The sequence below is a fragment of the Erythrolamprus reginae genome, chromosome 2 (genome assembly GCF_031021105.1).
Source record: "Erythrolamprus reginae isolate rEryReg1 chromosome 2, rEryReg1.hap1, whole genome shotgun sequence".
Lineage (NCBI taxonomy): Eukaryota > Metazoa > Chordata > Lepidosauria > Squamata > Dipsadidae > Erythrolamprus > Erythrolamprus reginae.
The window spans coordinates 228828487-228844087 of record NC_091951.1 but is presented as its reverse complement, the minus strand read 5'-3'; the positions used below and the strand labels follow the sequence as shown (position 1 = coordinate 228844087).

General features: G+C 43.3%; 1 protein-coding gene across 4 annotated transcripts in view; it reads right to left on the bottom strand.

Moving 5' to 3' along the window:
• Positions 1 to 15601, bottom strand: part of TEX15 (testis expressed 15, meiosis and synapsis associated) — a 76675-nt gene that overhangs the window by 8074 nt on the left and 53000 nt on the right. For 3 of the 4 annotated variants that reach the window (XM_070742204.1, XM_070742203.1, XM_070742205.1), the window contains exon 7: positions 9778 to 15476. In XM_070742204.1, the coding sequence (XP_070598305.1) occupies positions 9778 to 15476 (5699 nt within the window). Of the gene's footprint in view, positions 1 to 9777; positions 15477 to 15601 lie in introns of those variants that run through there. The other variant, XM_070742206.1, reaches the window with a different exon arrangement.

The window sequence follows — 15601 nt, the reverse complement described above, 5'->3', positions numbered from 1 at the left end:
AAGAAATGTTGATACAAAATTAATGGTAACATTTTTAAAAAACCATTCCAGGGTCTCACTTTTGAGAAACATATTCAGGGTTACAAATTTATGTTAAATGCCTATATAGAATGTTGGAAGAACAATTTCCAGGGTCAGGACAATTAAGAAAATCTGTGCAAATGTGGAATATGAATGCAAATAGAACCAGTAAAAGATAGTGGGAATGAATAACAAGAAACCCATGTACCTGAAAATAAAGCCACAAAGCTTTTCACTTCACAGAGAATGCTGGGAACTATTCTTAGTATGATAATTGTATGTTTGAAATGAGACTGTTCGCCTCCTCTGCTTGACTGCGCCTGGTTGGTCCCCAGAGTTCTGCACCCAACCATTCGGTGTTGCCTTTTGTCCTTGGCTGAAATGGCCCTATCTCTTTGCCCCAGCCCCTCCCATCCCAGCCCCTTCGCCAAATGGGCCCAAAAGCCCGTTAATCCTGGGCTTTTTGGACACAGAGGACACTTCTCCACCAACCAATCGGAGGAAGGGAAGAAACACTGCTCTCCGATTTACCCCAGTTATTTACAAATCCGTGCCTTGTTCTGAGGTGTACTCATGTACTTCCACTTTCTAGATTAGTGCCTTAACCACTATGCTGATTTTTGGTTCAGATTTGCTTATTTTTATCTCATTTGCTTGTTTTATCTGTCTAGGTCCTCAACAGTCAGGATTCAGGCCCGGTTACAGCACGGAAACTGCTTTGGTCGCGCTGATGGATGATCTCTGGCGGGCCCGGGACAGGGGCTTCTCCTCTGTCCTGGTGTTTCTTGACCTTTCAGCGGCTTTTGATACCATTGACGATGGTATCCTTCTGCGCCGGCTGGAGGGCTTGGGAGTGGAAGGCACTGTTCTGCAGTGGTTCTCCTCCTACCTCTACGGTGGGTCACAGTCGATGTTAGTGGGGGGTCAGAGGTCGACCTCTAGGTCTCTCCCTTGTGGGGGTCCTCTCCCCCTGCTATTCAATATCTACATGAAACCGCTGGGTGAGATCATCCAAGGGCATGGGGTGAGGTATCATCAGTATGCTGATGATACCCAGCTTTATATCTCCACCCCATGTCCAGTTGGTGAAGCGGTGGAAGTGATATGTCAGTGCCTGGAGGCTGTTGGGGTCTGGATGGGTGTCAACAGGCTCAAGCTCAACCCTGACAAGGACAATCCCATCTGTCCGTCCATTACCCTGGGGGGGAAATTATTGACCCCCTCAGAGAGGGTCCGCAACTTGGGCATCCTCGTTGATCCACAGCTAACATTAGAGCACTATCTTTCAGCTGTGGCGAGGAGGGCATTTGCCCAGGTTCGCCTGGTGCAGCAGTTGCGGCCCTACCTGGACCGGGAGTCACTGCTCAGTCACTCATGCCCTCATCACCTCGAGGTTCGACTACTGCAAAGCTCTCTACATGGGGCTACCTTTGAAGAGTGTTCAGAAACTTCAGATCGTGCAGAATGCGGCCGCGAGAGTAATCATGGGCCTCCCCAAATACGCCCATTTCTCATCAACACTCCGCGACCTGCACTGGCTGCCGATCAATTTCCAAGTGTTCGAAGTGTTGGTTATGACCTATAAAGCCCTACATGGCAGCAAACTAGAATATCTCCAAGACCACCTCCTGCCGCACGAATCCCAGTGGCCGATTAGGTCCCACAGTTGGCCTTCTCCGGGTCCCGTCGACTAAACAATGTCGTCGGTGAGACCCAGGGAAAGAGCCTTCTTTGTGGAGGCCCTGTCCCTCTGGAACCAACTCCCCCCAGAGACTAGGACTGCCCCCACCCTCCTCACCTTCCGTAAGTCATTAAAAACTCACCTTTGCCGCCAGGCATGGGGAAATGAACCGTTGTACCTACCTGAACGGTCTTCTCGATGCTCTGGAAGGAGAGTCCAGGATGGGTTAACCCTCAATCTTATTGGTTGAGACTGAGTTATAAATTAACATGTTAATTAGGCACCGCCCCTTGCCTGCCCCCAAGGGTTCAGTTTTAAAAAACGAAGTCATTAATATCCAACACAATTTTATTGAACCCTTATGAACATAACTATTAGACAAAACACAACCCAAATCCCTTGAATCAAACGATTACTTGGGTGGGTCTGGACTCTCCTTCCAGAGCATCGAGAAGACCGTTCAGGTAGGTACAACGGTTCTTCTCCACTGCTTCTGGAAGGAGAGTCCAGGATGGGATATGCCCCAGTTCTAGTCCAAGGGTGGGAGAGTGCAGATTCAGGGATTAACAGTAGAACAAACCGTCTGCAAAACTCTTCTCCCAAAGGAAGCCTCAGCTGAGGCATACGTGTCCAGTTTGTAATGCCGGATGAATGTAGAAGGCGCAGACCACGTAGCTGCCCGGCAAATATCCTCAGCCGAAGCCTGGGTCCTCCAGGCTGCTGAAGTGGCTGCACTGCGAGTGGAATGAGCAGTGATCCCCTGAGGCAGAGTCTGAGTGGTGGTTTCGTAGGCTTCAGCAATACACTCACGAATCCAGCGACTGATTGACTTGGGGGAAACCCCAAGTCCTGATTTAGTCTGTGAAAAAGAAATAAACATCCTTTCGGACCGCCTAAATGGCTCTGTCCGTCGAATATAAATTTTTACGGCTCTCCTGACATCCAGTTTGTGCCACCTGAGTTCTAACGGATGATTCCCACCAGCACAAAAATCAGGCAACACTATCTCCTGCTTCCTGTGAAATAAAGAGTTAATCTTGGGCAGGAACGCTGGATCTAACCGTAGGACTAGCCTGTCAGGATAAAATATACAAAGATCAGAACGTACAGAGAGCGCAGAGATGTCTGAAACCCTCCTAGCCGATGTCACAGCCACCAGGAAGGCTGTCTTAATCGTTAAGAACCTAAGTGGTATGGACCTCAATGGCTCGAACGGTGGACCAGTCAATGCATTTAACACTAACGACAGGTCCCACGATGGAAAACGATGGATTGTGGGAGGATGAATGTTTGCAGCGCCTTTAAGGAAGTCCTTGACCCAAGGATGGAAAGATAAGGATCTCTGCTCCCCCGTTCTAATGATTGTGGACAAAGCTGCAACTTGCCTCCGGAGGGTATTGGGGGCTAATCCCCGATCCAGACCCGCCTGGAGGAACCCCAATACCTGCAACACCGAAGCCGCCTCCGTGTCAGTACTGTTCTCTCGGCAGAACTTACAGAAGGCTGACCAGGTGGCCTGGTATATTCTCGAGGTGGATGGTCGTCGAGCCGCCTGTATCGTTGAGATGATGTCATCAGGTAAATGATGTCCCCTCAACCTGTTCCGCTCAATCTCCAGACGGTCAGTTGAAACCACTGGGGTTCCGGATGATTGACCGATCCCTGGCTGAGGGATATCTCTCTGTCCGGGATCCTCCACGGTGGGGATGTTGAAAGAGACACTAGATCCGAAAACCACGGTCTGCGTGGCCAGTACGGAGCGACCAGAATCACCTCTGCCCTCTCCCGCAAAATCTTGTCCACCACCTTCGGTAGAATCTTCGTCGGCGGGTAGGCGTAGAGGAGACCCTGCGGCCAGCGGGAGGTGAGAGCATCTACTCCCTCCGCCCTGGGCGAAGGGAAACGGGTGTAAAATCTGGGGAGCTGCGCATTGGTGTGTGTCGCGAACATGTCCACCAGAGGCGTACCGAAAATCTCCGTGATTCTTTGGAACAATCGCGAATCTAGTTTCCATTCTGTCGGGTCGAGAGTGGTCCTGCTCAGCCAATCGGCCTGAGTATTGTCGACCCCCGCGATGTGCTCCGCTGATAATGATGCCAGATTCCTCTCGGCCCAGGTGAAAAGGGCCGAGGCTTCCTGCATGAGACGTCGCGACCTCGTACCCCCCTGATGGTTGAGGTAGGCCTTGGTCGCGATGTTGTCCGTCAAGACCAGAACATGTTTGTTTTGAAGAAAAGGAACAAAGTGCCGGAGAGCCAGGAAGACTGCCCTGAGCTCCAGAAAGTTTATGTTTACCGGGTTGAGGTCCTCCTTGGACCAGAGGCCTTGTGCGCACTGTTGGCCAATATGCGCTCCCCAACCCGAGAGACTGGCGTCTGTGGTTAAAGTGACTAGGTCGTGCGTGCTGAACGATAGTCCACGGCACAAGGCTGGGGAGACCCACCACGCTAGAGAGTCCTTCACCTCCTTTGGAAGACGAACCCGCATGGTGGAATGGCTGGTCCGAACCTTCTGGGCTGGCAGTAGAAACCATTGAAGGCTCCGAATGTGGTGTCTGGCCCACGGAATTATCCCGATGCAAGAGACCAAGGTCCCCAGCACCTTGGACAAAAAGGCCAGAGATGACCGTTTGTCTCTCCTGACGGATGAGATGAGAGACCTTATGTTCTTCCTTCTCTCCGGGGAGAGGTACACCATGCACGAAGTCGTGTCGATGATGGAGCCCAGATGTAGGAGCGTGGTAGATGGAATCAGCTGACTCTTGGGCACATTGATGGTAAAGCCGTGCTCCGTCAAGGTCCTCATCGTCAGTGTGAGATCTTGTTGAGCCTGGGCACGTGATTTGGACAATACCACGATGTCGTCCAAATAGGCCATTAGACGCACCGATTGTGCGCGCAGGCTCGCCGTGAGGACGTCCAGTAGCTTGGTGAATGTGCGGGGCGCTGAAGAAAGGCCGAATGGCATGGCCTTGTATTGGTAGTGTACGCCCTCGACACAAAAACGTAGGAACCGTCGATGAGGAGGATAAATCGGGACATGCAGGTACGCCTCCTTCAGGTCCAGTGATGTTAAAAAGTCCTGGAGGCGTATTGCCGTCAGGATGGTCTGCAACGAGTGCATCCTGAATTTTCTGTACAGAATGTACAGGTTTAATTGCTTCAAATTCAGGATCAAACGGCAACCTCCCGATGATTTTGGTACAGTAAAGATCATTGAGTAGAAACCGGTTCTCCAGTCGTTCTGCGGTACCGGCTCTATGGCCTGTATACTCAAAAGGTGTGTTATCTCTTGAAACAACTCCTGTCTCTTGGCAGGGTCCCGAGGTGTTGGGCACTGGATGAAACGGTTGGGTGGGGGCTGAAGAAACTCTAATCTGAGGCCTCGCGACACCGTGGCTATAGCCCATTTGTCCGAGGAGGTGGCTCGCCAGAATGAGCTGTAAAGGCGGAGCTTCCCTCCTAATGGTTGGCCGTCTTGGGAGTCATTTGGGGCGTTTGAAGCCCCTCTGGCTAGTGCCTCTAAATGGGCGTCTAGCCTGCTGATATCCTCTGGTTCTGTCTTGGAACCCTGAGCGGTCATTTCGAAAGGAGGAGGGCTGGTTGAATCGGCCCTGCGAGTATGGCCGCTGGTTGTTGCCTGATCCAGAGGAGTTGTCCCAACGAAAGGACTGGCGTCTGTTGTACGGTGTAGTTCGCCTGTCCTGCCGCCTGTTGGACCTGGGGAGGACCTTCCTCTTATCCTTATCTTCAATAAGGACTTTATCCAGCACCTCCCCGAAGAGGTCAGCGCCGCGGAAAGGGGAGGAGGCCAGGCGCCACTTGGATTTAGTGTCAGCCTGCCAGTTCCTTAGCCACAACAGGCGTCTGGATGAAAGCGTTGTGGCCATCCCTCTCGCTGAAAACTTGGCAGCGTGGAGAGTAGCATCAGCCGAAAACTCCGCTGCGGCTAGCAGTTTACTCAAGTCCTGCCGCAGCCTACCATCTTCCGGTCCCAGTTTTGACATCATTTCTTCAATCCATGCTATGGAAGCCCTATTGAAGAAGGAAGCAGCGGCCGCTGCTCGAAAGCCCCATCCAGACATGGCATGCGATTTCCGGAGCAGGATCTCCGCTTTCCTGTCCTCGGGTTTCAAATTATCCCCGGACTCAGCAGGAACCATGGCATTAGACACCAGGTTTACCACTGGGTGGTCAATTGGTGGAAATTGGAGCAGATTCTCCAGCTCTTCATCACAGGTATAGAATTTGCGTTCCAACGCTGAAGGGCCTTGAGCTGCCGCTGGCTGCTGCCATGGTCTTTTGGCGTTTTGTATGAATATATCTGGTGCCGGGATATGGTCTGTTTCAGGTTTGGGTTCTGTCAGTAGGATAGTTGACCTTGGTGTTTCAGCGGCTTTTGCAGGACCGGGGAGATCCACCGCTAGTTTTGCCTTGTGTAATAAAGTCCTGAACAAGGCAGGCTTAAAGAGACCAGCCACTGAAGGTGGCTCAGGAGTTGTCTCATCATCTGACAAGTCATAATCCTTGTCGCTGTCCTCCTGTAATGTTCCCTCTGAGAACTCCAAACCTGAAAGGGGCGGTGCAGACCACAAATTCCGGCTTGGTTGATGGGGCTGTTGGCTGCATTGTTGCACCCCCGATGCTACTCCTTGTGAATATACATTGGTAATCATCTCCTGCAGGGCAGGAGATAGATTCTGCCAGGTGTCACTCTGGTGTCTGAGTCCAGCAGCTGTGGGGGTGAATGAAGCAGTTGGGCCTACAGTTGCTTGGGGCGAAAACCCCCATAAAGGCCTTGATGCGCTTGCAGATCCTGGCCTGCTTGAGGGAATGTGGGCCTGCGGGTCAGCCTGGCGATCAGGGGACCAATCCCTTCCAGACAGCAATTCCCCATGGGTGGAACGAGGTGTCAAGGCCCCTGGCAACAGTGGAACTGGGGATTGCCCTGTGGCCAGTGAAGGGACCTGGAGAGCTGACTCCAGCCTCTGCTCCAGAGCTTGAATGCGCCTCTCGGCCTCCCTGATTGCTGAGGAGGATGATCCCTGTGCCTTGGGCTTAGACTTGCCCTTATCTTTGGCCTTGGGAACCGCAGCCGAGCAGGCCACCTTTTCTGCCCCAACATTAGACTGCTCCATGGTACTCACAGATTAAGCTTTGTTGAAACAAGACAAATCTGACTTTGGCAGAACTCGAGAGCAAAGACGACGAACCGAGGCTTGTCTCACAAAATGGCTCTCGGTCTCTTGCTCAGAAAAACTCCGCCCCCACGAGCTATCCGTCCGTTGCCTCTCGGCCTTGTGATAGGAGGAGAGTGGGGGGGGGGGGGGTTTCCCGCCAATTGACAGCAAAAAAATGGCGGGCGCGACCGTTATCTCTCCAAATTGAATCCAAAATGGCGGTCGCGAGTAAAAAGGGCGGTAATTACCGTCGCCCTTCTACCCCCAGTGGCTAACAGGAAACCTGAGGTCCCGAGCCAACAGCGCCTGCCGCGAAGGCAGTCGAGCAATCCCCTTGTCAACGGGGAGCCGCCGATCATATGGGAGCCTGCCGCAATAGCCGCCAAACATATGGCCTTCAGCGCGCGCGCGCGCGTCTCCCCTTACAGCCTCTTCTCGGCTGAGGCAAATAGCGGCTGCGGCGGCGGCGATCCTTCTCTGCCGCCGAATCTCCGATCGGCGCTGAAAACTGTGCGCCTGCAGCGCGTGGGAGGATAAATCTCCTGAGATCGTTGTCCTCCGAATCGCCCTTCATCAGCCTCCCAGTGGGGGGGGCGGACCCCCCCACCTTTGGCTGCAGCCAGGTCTGACCACTGGGGTCAGGGACCTAAGGCTGTGTCCCCCTCAGAAACAGTACCCTCTGAGGGAAGAGGTTCCACAGGGACAGACGATGGGGGTGATGCCCACGGAGGGCATAGACCCCTTCTTTAGTAGAACTGCATCTGAAAAACAGTAAAAAGAAAGAGAGAAAAAAGAACATGTTAGTAACAACGTTTATTATACTTATGATTTTAAATCATTACTAAGGAAAAACTCATAAGTCTCATTCCAATGACTGAGTTTTAAAAACTGAACCCTTGGGGGCAGGCAAGGGGCGGTGCCTAATTAACATGTTAATTTATAACTCAGTCTCAACCAATAAGATTGAGGGTTAACCCATCCTGGACTCTCCTTCCAGAAGCAGTGGAGAATTACAACACCACCCCACAATTGTCAGGGTTGGTGTATGGTTTGATTGGATTGTGTGATTATTTTATTATAAGGGTTTTAAATTGTATTTTTTTTTAAATTGGATTTGTACACTGTTTATGTTGTTGTGAGATGCCCTGAGTCTTCGGAGAGGGGCGGCATACAAATCTAAAAAATTATTATTATTATTATTATTATTATTATTATTATTATTATTATTAAAATTTTAAATTACATGGAAATCTCAGTATAGAACTGATGAGGCCACAGGCTTGAAAGGGAAGATATAAGCAACAGAAACTAGTAACATTTTAAATTATGAATTAGTTATGTATTTTTATTTTCTTTGAAACAAACTCCACATTAACTGAAATTATTTTTTTAAAACAGGCTTGTATTTAACAATCTTTGTAACAATCTTCCTGAAACGTCTTGTTAGCAAAGCAGTTTACTGGCACAATATACATGGATTAAAAAGTGTCCTGTATATACTGATAGTGAGTGATTATGGTTTTTTTTTAATAGAAACAGTAGCATTCCTGAAAAAGCAGCACCTGCAAATAAGGGAACACTGAGTTTGTGCAATCCAATAAGTAGTGCTCAGGCATTCTAATAAAGCAGTTTACAAGGAACAAGGACAAGTGGTTCTCTGTAATTTTCTTTAATAGCTCACTATCTTGAAAAGTCACTGAAAAGATTGGGGCTGACTCAATCTTGATGTAGTTATGCCTCCATTTTTAATGACAAGCAGTTATTCTGTCAATACCCGCAGGAGTTTCTTTCCATTTCTTTCTCTGCCTTAAAACAAGATCTAGGGCACTGGAGAAAGTTGGTTATTTTTATTATTTATTAAATTTATAGGCTTCCTTACTCCCAATAACAGAACAATCACACCAAAAGTGGTACTGTTATAATAAAAATCCTATTCTTTTTCCTTCCAAAAAAAAGCCATTTTTTTCACTTTGTAGTTTTTGTGTGTGTGTGCGCGCGCACATGCACAGAGAGAGAGAGAGAGAGAGAGAGAGAGAGAGAGAGAGAGAGAGACTGGTGTTTGATATTAAAGACAAAGCAGAGATTCAATTCTTTCCTGTGAAACCCATTATGATCTTAATCCACCCATTAAAGCAATAGCATTTAGACTTGTATACCACTTAACAGCCGTCTCTAAGTGGTTTTACGGAGTCAGCATATTGCCCCCAAAAATCTGGATCCTCACTTTACCCATCTCAGAAGATTTAGGGTGAGCCTGGTGAGATTTGAACTGCCAAATTGCAGCCAGCCGGCAGTCAGCAGAAATAGACTGCAGTATGGCACTCCAACCACTTGGCCACCGTTTATTAAGACTTAAATAAGGGAAAATACCAGAGGGTGAAAACCAGAAGGTTCTGGAGAACCGTAGTGAAAACGTTGAGTAATTTGGAGAACCGGTAGCAGAAATTTTGAATAGTTTGGAGAACCGGCAAATATCACCTCTGACTGCAAAATGGAGTGGGATTAGGTAATATCCTCCCCCCCCAGGAGTGGGGAGGAAATGGGGATTTTGCAGTATCCTTCCCCCAGAGTGAAGTGGGAATGGAAATTTTGAAGTATCTGTCTTCTGCTACGCCCACAGAACTGGTAGTAAAACAATTTAGATTTCACCACTGGAAAATACTGTATATCCAAATTATACCTGAAAGTTGTCAAATACAGTAAGATGTAGTATAGAAAAATGCACTCCATCTCATTGCTCTTGAAAATGTATCATCTATCATTTGCATAATACATGATTTAAGTTCATGTATCATGTTGTGTAAACTGCTGAGAGTTGTCCTATGGGGGAAGTGGATAACATGTAAATTGAATAAATAAATAAGTGAATTGTAGAGAAGGTGTTTGATGACCTTACCTTTTTCTTTTTGTTATGTGAGATATCAATATTTTCTTCCGATGCGCAGGGCTTGTCTTCTAAAGTTACATTAAATGGTCTTTTGTGTAGCATTTGGGAAGTTTGAAGATTTTGGTCACTGTGATCCAACTGTGTTTCAACAAACTGCCGTTTCAACTGACAAGCTTTTCTCCAGTTTTTAAGCATTTGAGGTATAACCGCAAAAAAAGGCAATTTCCCCTGTTTGGAACAGATAATCTTCATATGTTCAATGGTTTTCATCACCTTCATAACGTGAGCCATTTTTCCTAAGTCTTTCTTTTTGGACATCATCAATTTCTCAAGAAGTAAAGAAAACTGGTTATAGTTACAGTCTAATTCAGAAATTGTACTTCCATAATTTAAAGCGATAGTATATGGTGCCAAATCTACACACATAGAGACAGACGACTTAGATGTTTCTAACATTTTTCTTGTTTCTGAAAATTCCGCAAATTCTCTTGTGAGAAGATGAAGTGCATACGAGCAATTTAAGGCTTCTGTATAATCATAAATAGCATTCAACTCCTCCTGAAGTTCTAAGATGGAAGCCTCCACTGTTTCTAAAAGCTTATCTTTCCGATAAGACAAGAAAGCCATTTTTTCTTGGCACTGGAACAGTTCTTGTAGAAGTGATAAATCAAACCATAGTAAACTACGAAATCGCGGATTACCTCCTTGTTTTGCTATTGAGTTTTTAAGAAAAAAAATAGTTTCACACATCATTGCCAATTCAGTATATATTTCAATAGCTTCCGGCTTCAGAATGACAGGTTTAACTCCTCCATTCTTCATGAAGTCCAATATATTTTCTTGAGTTATCAATATGGTTACATCCTCCTCCTGTAAAATCTGAAAATTCTTTTTCAGCATTTCCATCTGCACTGTACATTCACCCATGAGTTGTTGCAGTCTTTCAATATCGGCAGACTGTGCTTCATCCAAGATTTCACTTATGTTGCAACTATCTTGTAAAGTTAGAGATTTCCCAATGAAGCAATTTGCATTGTGTTGAGAGCAAGCATCTATACAGTCTTCCACATATTTCTCAGTATATCCTCCAAAAGTTCTATTATCATCATTTCCACATCCAGAATTTTCCATCATACGCTCATAAATATCAAAGAGCTTAGTCTCAGCAATTTCATATATCTGGAGCATTTCTTTTCCATCCTTTGAATCGTTATTTCTTTCTTGCCAAACAAGATGTTTAGCAGCATCAAAAAATATATGTTCCAGACCAAATAATGAAGTTTTAAGATTAAACTCTTCATCAGTACATGTCTTTACAAATTCTGTTTTTTTACCAATAATCTCAATAATAACCCAGAGATGATTATCTTTTTCAGCACTCAAATTCATGCCTGGAAGGCTTTTAGATATATTTATTAAATCCATTGTACTTTTTCTTGAATTTTCTAGATCTTCTATAGAATCTCCAAAGTTAGCTCCACACGTGAAAGGCACAGATAAAAAAAAATCAGATAAATTGGAAATCTGTTTCATTACTGATTCACACTCCTCTATTTCTCGCCTTATTTTCAACAAGCAATAATAAGAATTATTCTCAGATATAGTGTTTTCAAAAGCTTCCATTAATTGCTTGTGGTAGATTTGTAATTCATTAAGGGCATTGTATTTTAATCTCATCTGAAAAGCAGGATATAAATTTGATTGCTGTTGATAACCTGAATGGCCACCAAACAGTTCACTATGCAGTGAATCGTCATACCAAAGCAAACTTCGAAAAGTTGGCTCACCTTTTAAGAATCTTTTCTTATTCTCTATAAATTCCATTGTTTCCATTATAATTTGCAGCTCAACTAATGCTTCTATAGCACAAGGGTTTAATTTCTGACTCGCTTGCATATTTCCATTAGCACTTCCAAATATTTCCCTAGAAATCAGAGCATGCTCAAAAGAACAACCTTGTTTTTTTTCAAAAGCTGTAATGAACAAAGGAAGAGCACTTTTGCAGTATGAAACCTGTTCCTGCAATATATTCAGGGATGAAGTTTCATCTGCTTTTTGTAAGATCTCTGATATTTCAGTGTTGAAATCACAGGATTTTAGATCAATTCTTACTTTGGAAAGTTTGATGTGATCACTGAATTCATGGCAATGATCAGAAGAGGTGCTTGAAAAGTAAAGTTCATTTTGCTTGGCCTTGGTACTAGTGAAGGTTTTGTTTGTTTTATGATCAGAGGCATAAGCACTGCATGAGGAAGTCTGTCTGCATGTGGATTCCCTATGTGTATAATTTATTTGTTTCAGGTTTTTCTGCCTTAAATCTAGGTTATTTAATGACCACAGAGGAGTGTCATGAATTATATCTAGTCTTTCAGTTGCAGAGTAAGTCATAGTTTCTGATAGTTCTCTTTCCTTTACATTTTCCTCTTCAAATTTCTGTAATACACAATGATGAGATGATTGGCACAAATTATTATCTTCAAAGGATGAAGGAGATAACAGATCATCACTAGATGGTAATCCGTTAGTATTCCCTTGGTGTTCAATTGACTTGCTCAATGATTTAAAATGCCTATTCTCCACAGTATATATTTCTTGTTCGGTTGTTTGACACAATGTGTTAAGGCACGAATGTTCCAATTTTGAAAACTCCTGTTTACAATGAGAATCTAGTTTTTGCTTTTGTCTATTGGAAGATTCTGCTGGGATTTCAGAGCAATTCGTATCTATATTTTTGTTTGATGAATTATTTGTTTTTAATAACAATGACCCACTGTTATGGATTTCTGGAGTCAATTGAACCACAGAGGTTTTAGCATTAAAGTTTTCTTCTGTTAAAGGCCAACTTGCCAATGAAGCAGGACACTTGCCAGTACTAAAAATTGTGTTTTCTTCCTGTAATGCAGCTATTTCCAGAGTTTCTTTGTCATTGCTTGCTTTTTTCAAATTAGGACAAGAAATAACATCTGACTGGAAAACATTTATTTTTGCAGTCGATTCAATAGTTGGTTGAATTGATGTAGCAATTTTAACAGCACTCATCTTTACATATTTGAACATTTCATCATCATTTGTTTGCAAGCTTTGACAGACAGTTAATTCCTTTCTGATCATTGAAGAGTTAAATTGATTTCCATCTGTTTTGTCTGTACAGCTATTGGTGTCAGAACTCAAAGTGCACTTGTTTTCCATGGCTGTAATTACATTCTCTTGATTCTTTTTTTGTGTATTTGCAAAAAGGCCTTCCCCAGCAAATCTCTTTTTGTTGCACATGATAGGCTCAGTGCCAAGTGGCTCTATGCTTTTAATTTCTGAAATATCTAATATAGCATTCTTTTCAGAGACTGTTTTTATTGCTTTATATTTTGCACAATTGCTGTTAAAAGATACATCTGTATGGCAATCTGGTGTTTCAAAAGAATCTAACACTAATGTATCATTTGGTAAGGTATATTTTACACTATCTGGAGTTTTAATTCCAGCTTTTGTCACTGTTTTTAACCTCGGGACACTTTTCCGAGCTTTTCTTAGGTGAAACTTTACACCAATTTTTTGACGTGGGCATTTGGTTTTGCACAATGCTTCAGTGTTGTCAAGGGCACTTAAAATATTCTTAATATGTTTTTCAGGCTGCTCGGTTTTTTTAAACTGTCCCTTGGATAGTGAAGAAATCTGGGGTCGAGACTGTATGTTGAGTTCTTTCTTTTTGTGATATGGTTTGGAATTTTGCCGTCCCTTCGAGTATTTTTTCTTTTTCCCCAGTCTTGACCACTTAATACATTTCTTGAGTGCTGAAGATTTAGTTGTACATTTTTTCATTTTAGATTCCAATTTTGACTGGAGTGTATTGGTTATTGTGATTTGTAAATCAGGGCATGGAAATGTATTCAATAACCCAGTTTTTCTTTCCTCCTCAGATTTCTCCCTATATAAAGAATTATCTTTATTTGTCTTCAAAGTTGAATTTTTGGAAAGTTTTATGTTCGAGCCAGGTTTTCCAAACAGATGATCCCAATCTAAACGTGATTGTAAATAATAATAGACATTCTCTTTACTAATATTTCCATGATTATGTGGCTCGTGCCACACTGAGAGACCTTTCTTACAATCTTCTAGCACATTTTTAATCTCACCACAAATGTCATCACTTTCCATCTCTAAATCTTGCCCAAATATTTCAGAAACTTGACTGCAAAAACTGGCATTTGAAGATTTATTTTCAAATTGTTTGTTGAATTCCATATTTCCCATAGATATAGGAACTGATGTGAGTAACACTGTTTGATTTACTTTCTGGTGACCTCTCAAGTCATTATTTTTAGTAGGCAATGTTTGCAATTCTTCAAACTTCTCTTTGCAATGTTCTGTGTTTATTAGCTCTGTTTCTATTAACAAGCTTCTTTGAAGATTCAAGTTAAAACCAAAATCTGTGTTTTCTAAATCTAAAGTATCTGAATTTTTTGATGTTTCTGTATAATTGTTCATGTTATCTGTTGGTTTCAAAACCTTATCAGGTTTTTTCTTTTTTATTGATATTTCTGTTGCATTTTTAAATGCAGTTTTTGTTGCAGATTTATACTTTTTGCCTTCTTGTCCACATGGAACTTTCTCTTTTAATTGCTTTACATGTATTTTATTAAAGCATGTTTCCCCTGTATTGTTTGTTTCACAGTTTTTTTGCCCTTCAGTAAATAAGGTATTACATACCCTATTCTCCAAACTATTTGTGTCTAACAATTCTGGCTTGGAAAAACACATACTTTTTTCACTAGGGCCTCTTATAACAGCATCAGAAGAATGATACCCAATGCTCTCCATATTGCTAATTCTTTCGGAAGATTTTTCTTTGATACTATTTACTGCATAATCATTATTTAGGGAGTTATTTTCCTTTTTAGGTGTTAAATATATTTGCTTATCTTTTTTATTGCTTTCAGCCATGTTGGAGTTTTTAGATTTTAGATTTAAAATGTTTAGAGCTTGACATTTATTTTGTTCCAAATTCTCCAATGTGATTTGATCTGAAGGCTGTTCACAAGCAACCATTTTTTTACAGCAGACATACTTAAAAGTATTACCACAATGCTCTGCTTTGGATGATGTAAAATTGTTTGTAGCACATTTAGTGTCAAGTTGAATAGAATGCTCTATTTCAGAAGGAAAAATATAATCCCCTTGAAACTGGCTATCCATTTCTCCTCGATTGTGTTTCTTGTCTTTGCTAGATGTTACATTGTCAGGACTTAGTTTGCATGTGCTTATACTGGTGTTTTTACAAAAAGGAGGTTTCATTGTAAGTTCTTCATTTTGCTTTGCCACATCCTGTTCTCTTCTTGTTAATCTTGGATCTTTAATTAACCTTGAAGTAGTTACAGTACTTGAACCAATTTCCCGGTCAGAAACATATTCTGGATTTATTTTTGAACTATTCTTCTTATCATCTCCCACGTGTTCACCTCTGATGGCTTCCATATCAGATTTACATGGAACACCTGCTTTCATTTGTGTTAAATCCCATCTTGTAGCTGACTTGTGGGGTTTTTTACAGTGAGTTTTGTCTTCAGAATCATTCCAGTTCTGTATGTTTTTAGAAAAAGAAGAAACTTCTCCAGATACATACATTTCTAATGGTTTTCTGAAATGTTCGTAGATGAGTTGACTTTTACCTATCCTTGTCACCCGTGTACAGTTTTCCAAAGGGATAACTCCTCCTGTTAATGAAAGAGAAAGATGATTTTTGAGGATAATAATATTTTATCTAAGGGAGAAAAAACATATTTTAACCAAATAGGTAGTTATTTCTGACTCCTTGATAGACGATGGGCTAATTTCCAGA